Here is a 17,903-nt window from a genome sequence, read left to right as displayed (position 1 = left end):
CATTCTTATTTCAATTTTTAAAATTAGTAATATTGAAGAAGATTTTGCTGTGTAATAAATGAAAAGGTAAGATTCAGCCTCTTATATGATTAGCATGATTGTTTAAATGGAAAAAGGTGACAAATTTAGAGAGGCTGCCTGACGTAAAATACAAAGAAGAAACAATGAAACACATGTAAAGTACTTAATTACTGTTCTTAAGTACCATCTAAATATCCATAATGCGGAAAATAACGGCTGATGTTTAATGCTTAATGCTATTCATTACAGTAATTTTCAGCTTGTCAGATATCCACTTTCAGCTTCAAACCATTGTAAGTCCTTTCATTTTTAATAGCATGTGTGCTAAGATGCTGTTACTTACAGCATGCGTACTGTAGTGGGAGGCTCTCCATGCATGTAGCAGTGTAGTAACCTAATGCCCTGGAATTGAATGACAAATTAACTTCATCACATGTTACTGATATGATTAGCGTTACAGCACTCTAAGATTCAACATCAACGGCGCACTTTCCCTTTGAATGTGCACCTGATGAGCAGATGCATCTACAGAGCAGAGTTGGTTCTTTATCAAACTTTCTTTAAGATAATCCCAAAGAATCAACGGTTCTCCTCGTTTGAACTTTGACTTTTTGTATCCTGGTGGAGGTGGAATGGAGAAAAGGAGGTGGAGAACAAGCTGGGGCATTCCAGGTCTTCGGTCAAGATAGGATTTCTTCACCTCACGGTCATGAATAATTCAGCCTGGGAGGCCGTGGCTCACCTGGAAAGAGCCACACAAGAAAGGGAAGCGTCTGAAGTGACAGCAGACCCCAAAAAGAAGAGCAGAGGAAGAAAGAAGTTGGCAGAGCATGGAGGAGGTGGTGAAAAAACGGCCGATTATCTCTGCAAGAGAAAGAGGTCAGTTTGAGAAATTTGTGTGCCTGCGTGAGGCTGTGTGTGTGTGTGTGTGTGTGTGTGTGTGTGTTATACATGTACATGGGTTGTATTATAGCCTAACTGTTTTTGCTCTGAAATCTCTCACAGCATTACACACTCGTTGCTCCATACTTGTTTGAGACTTCGACTTTTGTTTAGAATTCACTCCCAAACAAGCAGAGGAAGAACGTTAAAATGCATAACCATAGAAAATAAGTCAAAGAGCTCCATATGGAAATCATCAGAAGCAACGCAGCCAGAGCCAAAGAGCGGCGGGTGGTGTTATACTGCTGGTAGGAGCTGAATCTGTTGCATCATTTTCATCGATGTTCTCCTCCTGGTCGTCAGGCCCGGGCCCTGGACGCTACGCTCTGCCCCCTACAGTTGGATACATGAACCATGACTTTACAAAACCCAGCAGCCCTGCGTACTCCTTCCACAGCCGCATGAGCAGCGCCAGTGAGTTTTTACATCCTAATTTGTAAATCTCACAGAAAACTATGTGTTTTATTTGTTAAGCTGGTCGGTGGTGGCCTAATTTTGACCTTAAAAGAGTAATGTTAACTTTTTTGTGCAATAAACACTTACTACTAGACCTACTTACACCTACATTATAGTGTCTTATAAATGCTAAATTGTATTGTTTGTGGATTTTATTTTCTGTAGTGGTGTCTGTGGACTCTAGCCCAGGACCAAGGTACCTTATTGATGCCAAAGTCACCCGGTTTGGCCGCATGGAGACCCCATCCTACTCCATTTTGGGCAGAGGAAGGCTTATAGGGAATAAAGGTGAGATAAATGAAACACATTTTCCACTCTGATTTAGGTAACTAAAGAAAATTCTTGCTTTAACCCCTATAAACTAATCTCTGTGTCTAAAATGTATATATTTATTAGTTTTTCTATGAAAAAAAACCCTTAAATGTAATCCTACACTGTTGTTTTGTCTATAATATGTAGATCTACGAAGTCCTCCACCACTCACTATAGCTCAAACACACCAGCTAAACTTCAACTCTGCTCCAACACGGTAAAACTGCTCTTAGCTACACAGTGACAAGTTGTAACATTTTGGTAATTCAGTCATATGGTGACACATCTGGTGTTCGAACCAGAAATACTCGATACATTACAATATTCCGTGAATGATATGTCATCCAGCATAGAAACAAACAGCATGTGGACGTGTTAACAAGGCAAAAAAAATCTTCACCATAGGGGGTCTTTGAAGCATCATTTTATCAAAAGATGAGAAAAAGATTAGAAAACGTTTTCAAGCTGTGTTTTCACAAGAGTCACACAATCAGAGATTTTGCTTCTTTGCTCAATTGAACGATAAACAGAGAAAATAATTGTTTCCTAACCAGTTTCTGTTTATTTCTTAGGTGAGCCGTTCCAGACTCCTGGACCAGGGGCCTACAGCCCGGAGAAGGCTCCACCTCTCAACGCTCACCGCAGACCTCCGTCCTACACTATCGGCTCTCGGACCAGATATCGTTCTGTGGATGCCGTACCAGCACCAAACAGGTGAAGACACAGGGATCAAATAGATTGAAGATTGAATAAACCCGTTGAATCCAGAACCAGCTGAAAACTAGTGTGTGAAGCCAAAGTCTGCTAGCCTATAGCTTAATCCTCTGTGCCACTGAGCTGCATTGTTGTCAGGTGATTAAAAAGACAGTAGTGAGACAATAGCCCTCAATAGATTGAAGCACAGTGTTTTTCTTACTCAGTTCCACATGCACCATTCTGCTGTCATAAACTAATAATGTATTTGCTGTCAAATGTGTATTTACTCAGATTTTCCAGGCTACCATTTTATGAGTTCAATGTTCAGCGAGTCTCGCAGTGCAGAAGTATCCACTTCTAGTGACTACAACATTGCTAAATCTCTTTAAAGTCATATCCAGCACTCACTGTACTTGGTCAGGTTAGGAAGAGATTGTGGATTGGTTTAAAACAGAAAAAAATTTGCAGTGGCTATCGTGTATAAAGATGAATGAACTTTCTGTGATGTTAGACATAGATTTCCTGAGCAATGATTTTGAAGCTCACTGTGGTGGCTCCAGCTGTCACCATCTGGGCACTATTTAAATCCGAACTAATGTAAAAATGAGCAAAAAAAGTGAAGCACAAGTGGAGCTGAAGCAAGACATGCAGATGTCTCTGGGCCATGAACTGTCCTGTGAGGGTATCAAGCTGTCACTCAAAGCGGTCACACCCTCTATTATGTGTAATTTCACACCTTTATACAAGGTAAACAGGTGAATCAATAAAAATCCACCCTGCGTACATTTGTCATGAAAGGGAAACTAGCTACAGAGAGCAAAACTCTTTTTTGCACCAGGCTGTAAACATGTTTACTATTGCCGTGAAGTTTGACATTGTAACATGGAAGGCTATAGACAAGGTGTCACCAACCTTTTTGAACCTGAAAGCAACTTCAAGGGTACTGAGTAGTACGAAGGGCACCTTGTTTGATGCAAACTTCCTCAATAGCAAACTTGCGCCATCATCTTTAAACAATAATAATAATAATGAAAATAATATGTAAAAAGATTGTCTGATCACATTTATGTTAGTTATTCCTTACAATAATTATTAACAACAATTTCCACAACAATGACGGTAGGAAACACACACACACACACACGCACACACATACACACACACACACACACACACACACACACACACACACACACACATACACACACACACACACGCACACACACACACACATATATATGGAAATCTGTCCCAATATTTAAAAGTCAGAGGTATCCCATCTCTGAAACTTTGGTAAATATCTTTCTTGGCAGTTTTGTATAAATCTTCATATTTGCAGCATTTTGTTCAAAATCACACCAGTTACATTTCTGTGCAAATTATCACTTCTAACATTTTTAGGAAATCATTAACTGTCATCAAATCATGCTTCATTTGTGCAAACCACTACCTTTGTAACATTTTTGAACAATTCATGAACTCTGTCCCATGTTTGTACAAATTATCAGTTATGTAAGAAAAAAAGTCAACTCTTTCACATTTTGAAATGAATCCTATCACATTAGTACTAATCACCAGCATTTTTCACCAGCATTGCAACATTTTTAACAGATCATAACAACAAATTATTACATGTTTTCAACAAATTATTTTTCACATTTTTGTGTAATGGCAGTGTTTTGAATGACAACAGTGTTACCTCTTTCTTTGTCTATAAATGTGTGTTAGTGGGAAGCCTGGCATTGCAGAGCTTATCATGTCTTACCTTTACCTTGCAGCTCACAGTTCAGATGGTTCAGTTTCCCAGTGATGTCCGTTAAAAATGCCAGTGCAAGAATCCACTCAGTGTCCTCAAGCACCAAGGTGTCTTCCCCTTTGGATTGCATCAACTCTTTGATTTCGGCCAACAGTGACAAAAAACGCTGCAAAACTGTTCCCCTGCTGATCCATGGGGTTTCTGTGTGTAGTAACAGGTCACCATGTTTAGCTGACAGCTCCTCCAGCAGCATCTTCAATGTCCTGGTTGTTTGGCTTTGGAGCCATTTATGATCTTCACGACACAAGTCATCACATGATCAAATCCGGCCACTTTTGTACATACATATGTCCTGCTGGTGAATGATGCAGTGGTAATGTAGGAATGTTGGGAAGTCTGGATCACCTCTCCGCGCTACCAGGTGGCTAGTTAGCATGGAAGCTTTGTGGCGGCTAGTATCTCCACATTGTGCCGCTTTGCCGACGCAATAGTCGCCCTGCAAATAGGACACATACATTTATCTTTCACTGTCGTGAAAAAAAACTCTTCCTCCTAGTCATCGTGAAAATAGTGTTTTCTCTTTCGCTTCTCTGTCATGTTTTGGGGCTAAAAACCACATGTAGCTTCCCAAAGTGTCTGCGTCCGGATGCTTCTCCAGAATGACGTGGTGGTTTGACATGCGCAGTGAACTTTGACTCGGACAAGGTCAAAGTTCATTTACACCGAAGACATTTTTGTTTTTTGTTTTGTTTTTTTTTTTTTTTTAAATATAATAAATATTGTAATTTAAAATCTGCAATAATGTAAGTATTTTTGATTTAAAAAGAACGGCAACTATAATTTTTTATAAGGAATTTCATGGTGACTAGTGTTATTTTTAGAACATGTGTCAGGGGCAACTCACGTGGTCTCTGCAGGCAACCAGGCGCCCGCGGGCACCGTGTTGGCTACCCCTGCTGTACGCACTGACCTACTTTTGGAAACAGCCTCAAGTGGCCATCTGAGGAACTGCACTTATGTGTTGGCTTGATTTTTCTATCCTGGAGGTTGCATTTTGGCCACAACTTGTTTATTAATATTAATGCTATAGGACTTTTACATACAGATGAACCTTTGTTGCATTCATGTTTTGAATAGCATTCACACAATACTGATTAAAAGCTTATCAGCAACAGGCATAAAATATCCGTATCTTGCAATATACTGGAGTTCTAGATCAAAGGTCATTGCCGACATTGACACATTTGCACACCAGGGGTGATGCATTTTAACCAGCAACCAGCAATGCACTGGTTTGTCACAGCTAAACGGGGAAACAAAAGCAATGAAGTACACTACAGTAACTACAACCATAGGAAGCAACCAAGGAAAAGAAAAACTCAGAATTTAAAGGAAGGATTGCAGGTCTGAGAAGAAAATGCTTTGCAATGAGGATTACGTCATAAACATGTGTTGACAGTGTAAGTATAATTACTAGAAGGAGGATACAAAAGTTCTGCCCTGCAGGTTTAAACAAGAACCCCAGTCTTTCTGTATCTTTTACCAGACTGCTTTTATTGCCTAAACATAACCAGAGAGAGGAGACAGGATGCAAACTGTATTCACAATTCTGCATCTCGAACATCATGCTAAGTCCATTGTCAATAATGAATATATTTATCAGTTTTTTTTAATCTGTTCCTTCAAATCTACACATTTCTGTCTTCAATGTACCAGCTACAATCTCCCGAATGTCCTGGGCTATCAGGTTCCCCACAAACCCTCCAGCGCCAGCTATAGCTTCTCAGGCCGGAGGACGGTCGGAGCTCCCTCTGAGGATCTCTCCATGAGTCCTGGACCAGGAAAGTACAACAGCACCAACCCGGACATTTACCGCCAGCGCCAACCCTCCTTCTCCATGCAGAGCCGGACTAAGAGGCCCAATTATTCCTCTGCTATTCCCGGACCAGGAACCTACAGCCCAGAGAAGTTTTACACGCACCTCCCCAGACCACCATCTTTCACTCTGGGAGTCCGACACTCTGAGTTCGTCACACCACTTGTGGTGGATGTAACTGACTGACTACTGTGGATTTATTTCAAATGCCTTATTTTTATTCATTTTTTTTCACATAATATTACTCATACATCATTTTTTTTAAGATGAAAAACTCAACACAAACCCCCAGTAAAACAAAATACAATAACAATTTTATTTCAAATAGGCACAGTATACTGTACAGATCCATTTATTCCTTTATAAATAAAACCAAATAATAACTTTTGCTTTGCATTGATTGTGCAACTAAGAACGAAACTGCTTACTTCACTGCTAGCTTAACATGCAATGGGGAAATAAAAGAGGAAGTGAGTGGGAGTTCCTATGGTTTTGTTCTTGGTACTGTGATATTTACAGGTAAACTCCAGTCGCTGCACTCGCCCAGACCCAGCAGCTCTTTGGCACACACCTGGAACAGGTAGGTCCTCCCTGGGGTCAGACCCTTCAGCTCAATCTTGGTGTCTTCAATTGGACCCAGCTGGAGGAGGAGAAAATAAATAAAATCCATAAAACTTTAACATCTGGTGTTTAAAAATCAACAGGCTTGTGTGATGATGAAGCACATTGTCATCTGTAGAGAGAAGAAACTGCTTTCTAATCAGCATCTGTCTGGTGTAAATATCTGCAGTACCATCATCTGTTGAGTCACAGTTTGTAAGGGTTTATAAGAAGTAACTAAAGGATGTATGATTTATATTAATGGGAACTTCAAGCTTGCCAAGCTGAAAAATCCCTGCAGCTAGTTTATAGTCTCTGTTTGGGATTAGTGCAGTTATAAATGTTGACATTAGCTACAAATTAGCTAAATATTAATCTGCTATTAATATGTGGATTACAAAGATAAGACAAATGTTCTGGTGATGCATAAATTTGGTCTTATTCAGGGCTTACAATAAACCACTAAAGCCCTTTAAAACACTTATAACGTACTCATTTACAAAGGATGACTTTTTAGATTGTAATTATTAATTAAAATATAACACTTCTGAACAGATGTGTTAGCCATTTAATATTTTATAGCCAAAGGAAAAGCTACTGAGCCCATGATTGAATATTGTAATGCTTTAAATGAAAGTAGCATCAACCAAACTACCAACTGTGTTGGTAAAAATACAAAGATTCCACTGATGAAGGGAATTTTAAAAAAACATTTTCGAGGTGGCCTAAAAAATTTAGGTAATTTTGAGCTTCAATGTGTGAAATCTTTATACATTTTGTGCCAAATATGGGGTTTTTAAATCGCAAGCAGTTTTATCCAGTATGTTTTGATGAAATTTATACATACATCTGTGCTCCTGTTTTCCCACTGGTAGTGTATGTGGTATTTTAGGGGGAAGATGTCCAGGTTGGTCCACGTAGGAGGAGGAGACCACTGAACCAGCAAGTTTCTGATATTATGAGGGGAAACCCGGACATCTACCGGGGGATCTGGTTTCACTGCAGAGTAAGAGAGAGAACAGAAGTTTAGATTAACACAGGCTTGTCTTTTCAGGGTGCAATCAATCACAACAAGCCATGGGTAGATTGAATTGTGCATAATTTCATTTCTCACCTATGTCCTCCACCATAAAACTCATTAGATGGGAGCTGCTGCCACCAGAATGAACTGCTGTGATGTTAATGATGTAGTCTGTCAGAAGTTTCAGGTTGGGCAGGTGGCAGTGCCAGAGCTGGAAAAAAAGAGAATAATATGCAAAGATGAAAGTCATCTCAGGAACTTCACATTGATTATAATATCTTATTTTCATCACCTGGGAAATATTTTATATTCATTACTGACATGTTTTTTTTTTTTTTTTTTTTTAATTAAAGTTCTAAAATATTTTTAAAAAATGTTCAGAAAATAAAAATAATTTGCAGATTTTTGCACACTAACAGCTTCATTTTTAAAAAAAAAACAAATAAATTAAATTTACATGCCTGACATAAAATCCAGATTAAACATCTTATTTTTATCATTTGGCAATTTTTTTTAGTACTTACACATTTTTCATTATATTTTCAAAATATTAAAAAATGTTCAGAAATAAAAATAATTTGCAGCTTTTTACTCACGAATGGCTTTATTTTTTATTTTAGAAAAAAGAATTTAATTCCTATATCTCACATTGATTATAAAATGTTAATTTAACCATTTGACAAATATTGGATATGTATTACTTACATGTCTTTCATCAGGTTTCTAAAATTTTATAAAATCTTCAGAAAATACAATGAATTTCCAGATTTTCACTCACTGAAAAATAAAAATTAAGCCATAATTTTTATTTTTTATTTTTATATATAAATTAAACTCCTATACCTCACGCTAATTATAAAATCTTATTTTTACTTTTTGGCAAATATTTTATATTTATTACTCACATCTTTTCTCTTTTTTTTTTCTTTTTTTTTTGTCTGCATTTGTTCTCATTGTTTAACTCCACAAAAGGGGAGTCAACATTGTATGAGATCGATGCATATTTTAGTCTTGCAGCCAAATATTTTAATATTTAGTGCATGTGTGTGACCATCACCAGCCCTCCCTGAAAGCTAAGCAGATATTCTTTATTAGAATTCCCTATTATAAGCCAGGGAGGGCAGTGCTACACCTCAGTGATGTGTGGGGGAAACAAAGACTGGACAGGACGAACAGGACAAACAGGACGAACAGGGATAGAAATTAACAGGCGGTGCTATTGCAATTAAAGATTGTAAGGTGGTGTGTTATTCCCAACTACTAACTGTCAATCAATAAAAAAAAATAAATAAATAAAAAAATTTAAAAAAAATTTGAAAAAGAAAAGAAATCCAAACCAGCACAAAAGAAAAAGAGATATCTTTTCTTAAATATTAAAAAAGCACATCTGAAAATAAAACATTATTTGCAGATTTTTGCACACTAACAATTTCATTTATTTTTTAAAATAAATTACATTTCCACACCTCACACTGATTATAAAATCTTACTTTAACCATTTTGCAAATATTTAGTATTTATTACTTAGATGGTTTTACATCTATTACTAAAATATTTTTAAAAAAATATTCAGAAAATAAAAATTATTTGCAGATTTTTACTCACCAACAAATTCATTTGAAAAAAAATGAAATGAATTAAATTCACATAGTCAAAACGTAAAATAAGATATACAGCAACTGTATGAAGCAGAGTATTGGGGCTTATGCAGCAAATCTTGGGAGTTTCCACAAAATCTTCACGTGATTTGCATAATTAGTAACCAGTGCTGTTTAATTCGTGCTGACTTACTGTTCCTCAGACTCACAAGACAAAATTGAAACCAATCCACGGTCTTTTGCAAGTTTACCAAAAAACTCTAAGTAGGGATTTTCCAAAACGCAGTAAAATCCACTTTAAACTGGAGTTTTTGTGAATCAGCATTACAGCATGTAACCTCAGCACTTTAATATACTGTCATGCTCCCTGTAAATAAGTCCTGATTACTTTCATGTATGTGAAAGTCGGAGTCTGTGCTTTCTGTTGGCTCAAATGTAAATAAACTAGTACCTGCTCAGAGGCGGATGACGATGCTGAAATCGAAGCAGAGGATGAAGAGTCAGGTGGGATGAGATGACAGTGCTGGGTGCTCTCCTCTCGGTGTCTCTCACTGATAAATACAAACATTTACATACATATAAATGAGCTTTTTGGAGACACTTGGCAAACGGAGGCTTTTCTGATGAAAGGGGTCAGTGGGTTTTGGTCAACAGCACACAGGAAACAGACAGTTTTTAATGCACATTTACCTGTAGGTGGCAATGTAGTGCATTGGCGGGGAGTGGGAAGCTTTCGGCCAGGTGCAAAGAGTCACATTTGGGTAGCTCGAACACCAGCAATGCACTGTGGGAATGGAGGGAGCGTCTGGTGGGAGAAATGACATTTAGTCATCTACTGTGCAGCATGTAAAGGTATGTTTCATATTAGACCCTTGCTTTGACTGTCTTATTTATTGTCATTGATTTTTCTTGTCATTTAAAATTTAAAGGTAAAATAACGGTAAAACTCTAAAGACAGATCATAAACACACAGATTAGAATTAATTTTGCATGTTAATATAATATAATATAATCATTATCACTACTAATGCATTCAAAAAATTCTATTTCCAGAGGCAGGAAGATTAAAAAAAAAAAAAAACTGCAATGAAAGGACATGAGTAGTATTTAAAACAATGGCATGAAAAAAACAGCTGTCATGACAGAGCAGAAAAAGCTAAATTTAGTACAAAATAATGGTTAATTTTAGCATACAGGTTGCAAACACACACACATACGACCAACACCACAAACTGTGAGCTCATGTCCACTCAGCCTGGTACTCACTCCCTGATGTTGCAGTAGCTCTCAGCAGGTCCAGCGCTTGACTTCCCAGGACACACATGAGGACAGTAATGGTGACACACACACTGCTAGACATCGCAGCCATCACAAGAGGAATAATTATCTGATAATGATTTGTCTGAATAGCTGTATAAATGTTGACGTCAGCCCGTCACTTGCGCAGGATAAAAGTCCGTTGCTCCTTCGCTCTGTTTCTCTCAGTTATGGTCTCCTCCTTTTTTCTCAGTGTCAAAGTTCAGAGATAACAAACTGCATTTCAGCCTCGTCTGTGTGTGTCTGAGCTGAAGCCGATCGGCGCTTTAAAAGCAGCTGGGGTCAAAATGAAAGAGGAACAGCCAGTCAGTGTGGTGTATCACAGGAAAACCTCCTTCAAAAAGAACCGTTTTGCGTTGCGTCTGCTGATGCATCAGGTTTCCTTACGTCATAAACAAAAACTTTGCATCACACCTGCTTTAATATTACATTTAATTTAATTACAAATGAAAGATTTCTCCTCAGGGGACATGGATTAGATTTACAACTGTACAAAATAATACATCAGTGAATATAGTAATTGTAAAGTGGCAAACAGACAAGAAAGTCCCTGTGTGACATCACCTAGATGTGCTCTCAGGTACTCTCCTCTGATAGTTTCGTGCTCCACTCTGCCATCTAGTGCACATGTTAGGAAACAGCAGCTACAGGATTAAATTCAATCTTTACATAACAGTCTTCGAGTAGCTGTCAAAAGTTTGGACACACCTTCTCATCCAATGCTTTTTATTTATTTGTATTATTTTCTAAATTGTAGATTAATACTGAAGATTAACACTTTTTTGTATACAACATAATTCCATATGTATTCTTTTATAGTTTCGATGTCTTCAGTATTAATCTACAATGTACAAAATAATGAAATAAAATAACTGTCCAAACGTTTGACTGATAGTGTATGTCTTCTGCACCTTCACAGTCCAAGCTGTCAGACTTTTTCTTGATTGTCTCTGTGAGGCCATGACAGCTTCTTGGTGCTCCATCCAGAGAGGGAGGTACCATGGAGGATTCGACCCAGTGCCGGAGCCCCATCTCTGGGTAAGCTAACGCCGTGAAGCCCCCCGCTGGAGGTCCGCAGAGAGGTGAAGGCCTTACTGATCCAGCTGTTTTTTGATTCCTGGAGATCGTTGGACAGGATTCCCTTCTCGTGCTCCAGCTCCTGCGTGAGGACGACACGAGTATGAGGACAAATAGAGGGGGAAAAAAAAGGACTTTGCTGCAATGCATCCACATTTTGTCACGCTTTTGTATTTCTCACAAGCATGTTGTACTATTCTATTGAAAGATGTTTTTATATAGTATCAAGAAAACTCATTGTTTTTGTCCTTAGAATTAAACTTACATTTGATATTCACAAACAGCATACTAGTGTAATTTCTATTAGTTAGCCTCCAACTGATGTATTATAGGTCATTAGAATACTTATTTCAATATTGTAAATTAGTAAATAAATAGCAAATGTGTAATAAAAAGACATATTTAAAAAGATATGAATTGCTTTAGTCAATCTATTAAGCCTACTTTGCAATAGTGCATGAAAATCAGTTCTACGTCTTAATGCTTAAATTTAGACTGATCAAAGCATATGTATTGTTCTGTAGTGTATTCAGGAAAAAACATATAATAACGCATACTTTAAGTTCTCTTGCTCATATATACTTACTTTCATTACACCAAAATACTTCAATTTAGGATCAAAATGTGCTTGAAATGTATCTACAGGCATTCAAGTAGGTTTCACATTTTATTGTATACCATTGTAATATTCTTATACAAGCTGTCCTGATTTCAGACTTTTGTTTAAGGTGTCAATTCAAAAGTAGGATTAATCAGCAAAGAAGCTTTGGTGAAAGGAAAAGAGAAAGTCTTTGCTCTTACGTTTTTTCCTTTTTCCCTTTATGTGTGAATTTCTGCTATTTCTTCCCGCACTAATCCTCTTTGTCACTTCTGCTTTCCACTGCTGTCAAACACTCCTCACTAAAACACCGACTGGGGATCCTGTACTACTTTCTCTCTTCATGGGCTTATGCCTAATGAAAATGCAGCACATCGGTGGGGCCAAATGTCCTTGTTAGACACCTCAAATTGATCTCTACCAAATTAAATTAAAGGAGGGCAGGCAGGTACAATAATTAGGTTCTGAGGGTTAAACATACTGGAGAGTAGCCACTTTTACTGTTGTATACAGCTAAAAGGCTGATACCTATGCTGATATGTGGGAAAATTATAGTATAGAAGTATAACAGTACAGTATAGCACAATGTAGCATAGTATGGTATAATATAAAATAGTATAGCATAGCATAGCATAGCATAGTATAGTATAGAATAATGTAGCATAGCATAGCATAGTATGTCATAATATAATATAGTACAGTATATCATAGTATAGAATGGAATACCATAGTATATCATACCATAGTATAGAATAGTGTAGCATATCATACTATAATATACTATGATATAGTATAGTATATCATATCATAGCATTGCATAGCATAGTACATCATAGTATAGCATAGTATAGCATAGCATAGCATAGTATAATATAGAATAGTATAGCATAGCATAGCATAGCATAGCATAGCATAGCATAGCATAGCATAGCATAGCATAGTATAGTATGTACAGTACAGTACAGTATAATATAGCATAGTATTACAATACAGTACAGTACAGTACAGTACAGTACAGTATAGTATAGTATAGTATAGTATAGTATAGTATAGTATAGTTTAGCATAGTATAGCATAGCATACCATAGTATAATATAGAATAGTATAGCATAGCATAGCATAGCATAGCATAGCATAGTATAGTATGTACAGTACAGTACAGTATAATATAGCATAGTATTACAATACAGTATAGTATAGTATAGTATAGTATAGTATAGTATAGTATAGTATAGTATAGTATAGTATAGTTTAGCATAGTATAGCATAGCATACCATAGTATAATATAGAATAGTATAGCATAGCATAGCATAGCATAGCATAGCATAGCATAGCATAGTATAGTATGTACAGTACAGTACAGTATAATATAGCATAGTATTACAATACAGTACAGTATAGTATAGTATAGTATAGTATAGTATAGTATAGTATAGTATAGTATAGTATAGTATAGTATAGTATAGTATAGTATAGTATAGTATAGTTTAGCATAGTATAGCATAGCATACCATAGTATAATATAGAATAGTATAGCATAGCATAGCATAGCTTAGTATAGTACACACTAGTCTTGCATAGCATGGCATAGAATAGCATACCATAGTGTAGTTTAGAATGGTATAATATAGCATACCATAGCATAGCATAGAATAGTATAGCATAGCATAGAATAGTATAGCATAGCATAACATAGAATAGCATAGCATAGCATGTAATAGCACAGCATAGTATAGTATAGCATTGGATACCATGGCGTACCTGCAATATTGTCAATCATATGGCTATCATTTGCCTGGTGCATGTTTAATGATTTATTTTCATGCTTGTCGCTAGTAAAAGGTATGTTTGCAACAAAGGATAATTAGCTTCTGAGGTTTTACCTGGATTTGACTACTTAGATTCCCAATATGTTTGAGTGTGTTCCAGCAGTGGCCTGGTCTTACCTGGATCTTGCAATTGGCTTCCACCATCTGGAGCTTGGTCTGGACCAACTCCCGCTCCAGTGCCCTAATGTGAGCCCTGAGGGACTCCTTCTCTCGGTGCGCCCTCCTCTGCTCCTCCCTTCGAGAACAAGCATCGTTCTCCTGCATGCCTTGTTTAGCCATCCCTCGGCCTTCTGTCTCTCCTGCCGCTTCACAGCTCTGACCTGCATCGGACAGATCATCTGACTCGACAGTGTGTTGGCAGCAGGAGCAAGCCCTCATTACACTCTGCAAGGTGAGAGGTGGGAGAAGCACAAAATGAACCAGATGAAACTTTTCTGCCCCAACCATGATGAACCACCAACTACCTGCTGTTTTAGATGATTTCTAATGAGAAATTAAAGCAACTGAGGCATTAAGAATTGTTGTATTCAACACTAAACATGGCAGAGGTAAAAGGAAAGTGAAAGTAGGGCAGATGACAGCAGAGTTGCACAGGGAGAGCGCTACTCTCACCTTGAGTGAATCTAACTCCTCTCTGTGGGCAGCCTGCTGCTCCTCCAGACGATTTGTCAGCTGAGAGCAGATCTGAGGGAAAGAGCGTCTGATTTCAACAGCACTGAGCAAACCCTTCGCAGCAGCAATTCCTTATTAATGCATTATATCTGTCATTATATATTTATACACTGTTAGCAGCCTGTTTTTCAGTTTTCAGATTGAAGTCACAATGCCATCAATTCTTTGCACCTGCTTGTAGTCTGCAATGATACCCGACGACCTTTTGACCTCTAGCTCGGCCTTCTCCAGCTCTCTCCGAAACACTTCCTTTAGCTATCAAAAGAGAAAAATGATTTCATTCATCTGTGCTTACAACAGCTATAGTGACTTTAAGGTGCTATAGAACCATCAAACATAAGAAAATCTTCATTCTTACCATCGCAGTTTCTTCCTCTTTGCCTCGCTTCTCTTCTTCTGTGGCCTGCAGTCGACGTCTCGCCTGCAGCAGATCTTTTGCTAGTTCATCCACTCTGTCCTCCGCCTGCAAAAACACAGCAATCAGATCAGGTTGTTATTGTAATCGGGATTATGTTCAGCAACCACAACATGTCATGCATACAACTGCACTCTAAAAAATAGCTGAAGGAATATATTCATATGTAATGCAAGACAAAAATTCTAATTTACTGATTTAAATCAACCTTTTAAGCTGTAAACTTTATTTTGAAAGGTTTGATTGACATAATAATGTTGGCAATGACATCTGCAAGTACATTTTTTAAAATTTGCCAAATTAAAACCTTGTGCTCATAACATGAAAATAATTAACTCATAAACTTGTGTTTATTTAATCAATCATTGAGTGATAATTAGTAATATCTTTGATTTAAGGCTCTAGATAATTCTCCTAACTCACTGTAGTTTGCTGTTTGAACATATCATTAAAAGTGGCCTTAACTCAAAAAGATTGATATAAACTGTGTTAAATTAGATTTGTTAAGCCCAAACCTTATTTTTTAGAATGTATAACGACTCTGCTGTGGCATATATTATAAGTTAAACCCACATTCTTACATTTTTAAACAAGATGACAAAGAGCTATTGTAATGAAATGCAAATGAAATGCTGAACTGTAAAAGTTTTATGAGGGTCACAGTTTGGTCGTTCCCTGCGTGGCTTCTCCAGGCTTCTTACCCTTTCGTGAAGGGCAGTAATTAATTGTACCTTGTCCAGAGCGCTCCTCAGAGCGACCTTGCTGGTGATTAGTCTGTGGGCCAAGTTGTCATTTTCCTGCTCCAGACGGTGGCTGGTCTGTTGAAGCTCTCGGTTTTCTTTCTGCAAACCGCACAAAAAAATCTGTCAGGGGCTGTAAACTTAAACTCCAGCATTTCAAAAGCTAAAGAATCAATATCGGGTCATTTCAAAGGAGTCAGTGTTGCTTTCACAAGTTTTTCTGACCAGGTATTTTTCCAAAGGGTCGTCTTCATCTTCCATTATTTGAAGCCGACATTCCTTCAGTTTAGCTTTCTTTGTTGGCACCTGAGGGGAGAAAGTCATGGCTAATTAAACACAGCAATAAAAATAAAAATTAAAAAAAAATGTCACATTTGAATGAGCTGAAGAAAGCTATCTTCTTCAAACAGATATTGTGCCAGATGTAGGATAAGTGTGACAAATGGAGAACAGGCCCCAGAAAGAGATCCAGATAGGGATAAAAACCAAGATAAGATAGAGAGCACATGGGGAAATGAGGATTTAGGATGCATGAAGGAATAATAGCAGAGGGAAGGATTTTTTTCAAGCTTGAAATGACAATTTTACATATCTGAAATAGCTAAATTGAACAATCAGAATTCATTTCTTTATATCTGGAATCACAAATCAGTCCTGCAGAGGAATGCCTTTTGTGTTGCGCTCGTGCCCATGAGCCACAGTTTATGTAGAGAACGTAGGAAGACCTTTAAAATGTAAATTTTTGTATGTTAACGTCTTTAAATTGACACTGAACTCAATTTTTTTCATGTTTAGGTTACTCAAGCAAATCCAAGACAGCCGTTTAGAATAAGTGCTAGAATCACGTAATCGCTTTTAGTCAAAACAGGATGATCTGAAATATGTACTTGCAGGAAAAATGAGCCCAGTGAATGTTGCATGATAATTTGCATATCAAATCTTCTGCATTTTACTGTTGGAGCAACTCAAGGCAATGGTTTTTTTGAATTTCTGTAGTGTTAGGTAGTTTAAAGTATAACATCAGACCATGTTTTATATAAATCACCAGATTTTCTGCATGTAAAATCTTTTTCAGCTGCCAAACAAACACAGTGGAGCTAAAAATGCAACATAGTCCCACAAAATGCAGCCAACTAAGTGGCATGAAATGAAAATGCTCAAGTAAAGTAAAGGTAGTGCAACCCTACTTCACTAGTTGAATTTAATCCATGCAACAGTGATTCTTACTGTGTTTTTAGGTTCCGCTTCAGCCACCAGACAGGCGAGGATCTCCTCCTCGCTCATCTGGTCAAAAGCATGGACGTCATAGGGCATCGCCATGGACATCTCCTCCATCATTTTGCCCAGATTTATACACAGCTGCTTCCAGTTGTTGAGTGTAAAACCTCTGATTCCAAACAGAGAAAAATCCAGCTGGAGTGTCAAGTTTACCGTCAGGCCTGAATGGCAATTCTCGAGTGAATCAGAGATGCAGAATGAGCTCAGAAAGATGCCTTATTTATACTCGCAAAACAAGAGGTCAGTCCGGCATGTGAGTGGAAAAAGGAAACAACAGGATAAAGTCCAAGTCGTCCGTATACATACAAGGAAACTGTCCAAAGGTGAACAACGGAGAAAGATTGTAAAACAGGCAATGTGTTGATATAAACACACCTCATATGTAGAACCACTTGTGGTGTCAGGTGAAGTCGTGTGTGTCCCAGGTAAATGGGCAGCAACAGGTTCAACAGGGTTTATTTGAGACCTGAGAGTGTGTGAAAGAAAGACAGCCCCAAACACACCCACAACACTTGCCTTATCACCTAACCTGTTGACGCTTAAACAAACACAACAACACCTGTTTATGAGCCTGCACCTTTCAAATAAATCAAACCACCAACATGACTCTGATTTTTTTGGTGATAACGAGCACAAACAATGATTTTTTTTTTTTTTTTTTTAAATTCACACTCTAACCTGATTTAAAACAGTGTGAA

The 17,903-nt window shown here is 37.6% G+C and overlaps 3 protein-coding genes across 3 annotated transcripts; 1 reads left to right on the top strand and 2 right to left on the bottom strand.

Moving 5' to 3' along the window:
- The first annotated feature begins 675 nt into the window (after window positions 1-675).
- On the top strand, window positions 676-6,358 carry odf3l2a (outer dense fiber of sperm tails 3-like 2a). Its single transcript, XM_023291776.3, has 5 exons — window positions 676-900; window positions 1,267-1,377; window positions 1,585-1,707; window positions 2,304-2,445; window positions 5,900-6,358. The coding sequence occupies exons 1-5, from the start codon at window positions 852-854 to the stop codon at window positions 6,243-6,245; spliced, it is 771 nt and encodes a 256-aa protein (XP_023147544.1). The 5' UTR covers window positions 676-851; the 3' UTR covers window positions 6,246-6,358.
- On the bottom strand, window positions 6,352-10,855 carry ebi3 (Epstein-Barr virus induced 3). Its single transcript, XM_023291775.3, has 6 exons — window positions 10,545-10,855; window positions 9,969-10,083; window positions 9,730-9,829; window positions 7,774-7,891; window positions 7,507-7,658; window positions 6,352-6,699 (listed from the first exon to the last, which is right to left on the bottom strand). The coding sequence occupies exons 1-6, from the start codon at window positions 10,645-10,647 to the stop codon at window positions 6,544-6,546; spliced, it is 744 nt and encodes a 247-aa protein (XP_023147543.1). The 5' UTR covers window positions 10,648-10,855; the 3' UTR covers window positions 6,352-6,543.
- A 142-nt stretch (window positions 10,856-10,997) lies between these two features.
- On the bottom strand, window positions 10,998-17,652 carry LOC111567728 (rab GTPase-activating protein 1-like). Its single transcript, XM_055005921.1, has 8 exons — window positions 17,155-17,652; window positions 16,153-16,233; window positions 15,919-16,029; window positions 15,131-15,235; window positions 14,944-15,027; window positions 14,713-14,784; window positions 14,218-14,484; window positions 10,998-11,754 (listed from the first exon to the last, which is right to left on the bottom strand). The coding sequence occupies exons 1-8, from the start codon at window positions 17,263-17,265 to the stop codon at window positions 11,524-11,526; spliced, it is 1,062 nt and encodes a 353-aa protein (XP_054861896.1). The 5' UTR covers window positions 17,266-17,652; the 3' UTR covers window positions 10,998-11,523.
- Between the last annotated feature and the right edge of the window lie 251 nt (window positions 17,653-17,903).

Source organism: Amphiprion ocellaris, chromosome 20 (assembly GCF_022539595.1).
Source record: "Amphiprion ocellaris isolate individual 3 ecotype Okinawa chromosome 20, ASM2253959v1, whole genome shotgun sequence".
NCBI classification, from domain to species: Eukaryota; Metazoa; Chordata; class Actinopteri; family Pomacentridae; genus Amphiprion; species Amphiprion ocellaris.
Note: the sequence above shows the minus strand (reverse complement) of the source record. Positions and strands in the feature narration are given on the sequence as shown.

What these genes read in the sequence shown, in the direction of transcription:
- odf3l2a (XM_023291776.3), top strand. Translation starts at nt 852, where the DNA reads ATGGAGGAGGTGGTGAAAAAACGGCCGATTATCTCTGCAAGAGAAAGA. An exon ending in CAGCCGCATGAGCAGCGCCA is followed by an intron (nt 1,378 to 1,584) that starts GTGAGTTTTTAC and finishes TATTTTCTGTAG; the next exon opens with TGGTGTCTGTGGACTCTAGC. An exon ending in GCCGTACCAGCACCAAACAG is followed by an intron (nt 2,446 to 5,899) that starts GTGAAGACACAG and finishes TCAATGTACCAG; the next exon opens with CTACAATCTCCCGAATGTCC.
- ebi3 (XM_023291775.3), bottom strand. Translation starts at nt 10,647, where the DNA reads ATGGCTGCGATGTCTAGCAGTGTGTGTGTCACCATTACTGTCCTCATG. An exon ending in AGCTACTGCAACATCAGGGA is followed by an intron (nt 10,084 to 10,544) that starts GTGAGTACCAGG and finishes TTCTCCCACCAG; the next exon opens with ACGCTCCCTCCATTCCCACA. An exon ending in TTTTATGGTGGAGGACATAG is followed by an intron (nt 7,659 to 7,773) that starts GTGAGAAATGAA and finishes CTTACTCTGCAG; the next exon opens with TGAAACCAGATCCCCCGGTA.
- LOC111567728 (XM_055005921.1), bottom strand. Translation starts at nt 17,265, where the DNA reads ATGATGGAGGAGATGTCCATGGCGATGCCCTATGACGTCCATGCTTTT. An exon ending in ACCCTTTGGAAAAATACCTG is followed by an intron (nt 16,030 to 16,152) that starts GTCAGAAAAACT and finishes TGCGGTTTGCAG; the next exon opens with AAAGAAAACCGAGAGCTTCA. An exon ending in AAGAGGAAGAAACTGCGATG is followed by an intron (nt 15,028 to 15,130) that starts GTAAGAATGAAG and finishes CTCTTTTGATAG; the next exon opens with CTAAAGGAAGTGTTTCGGAG.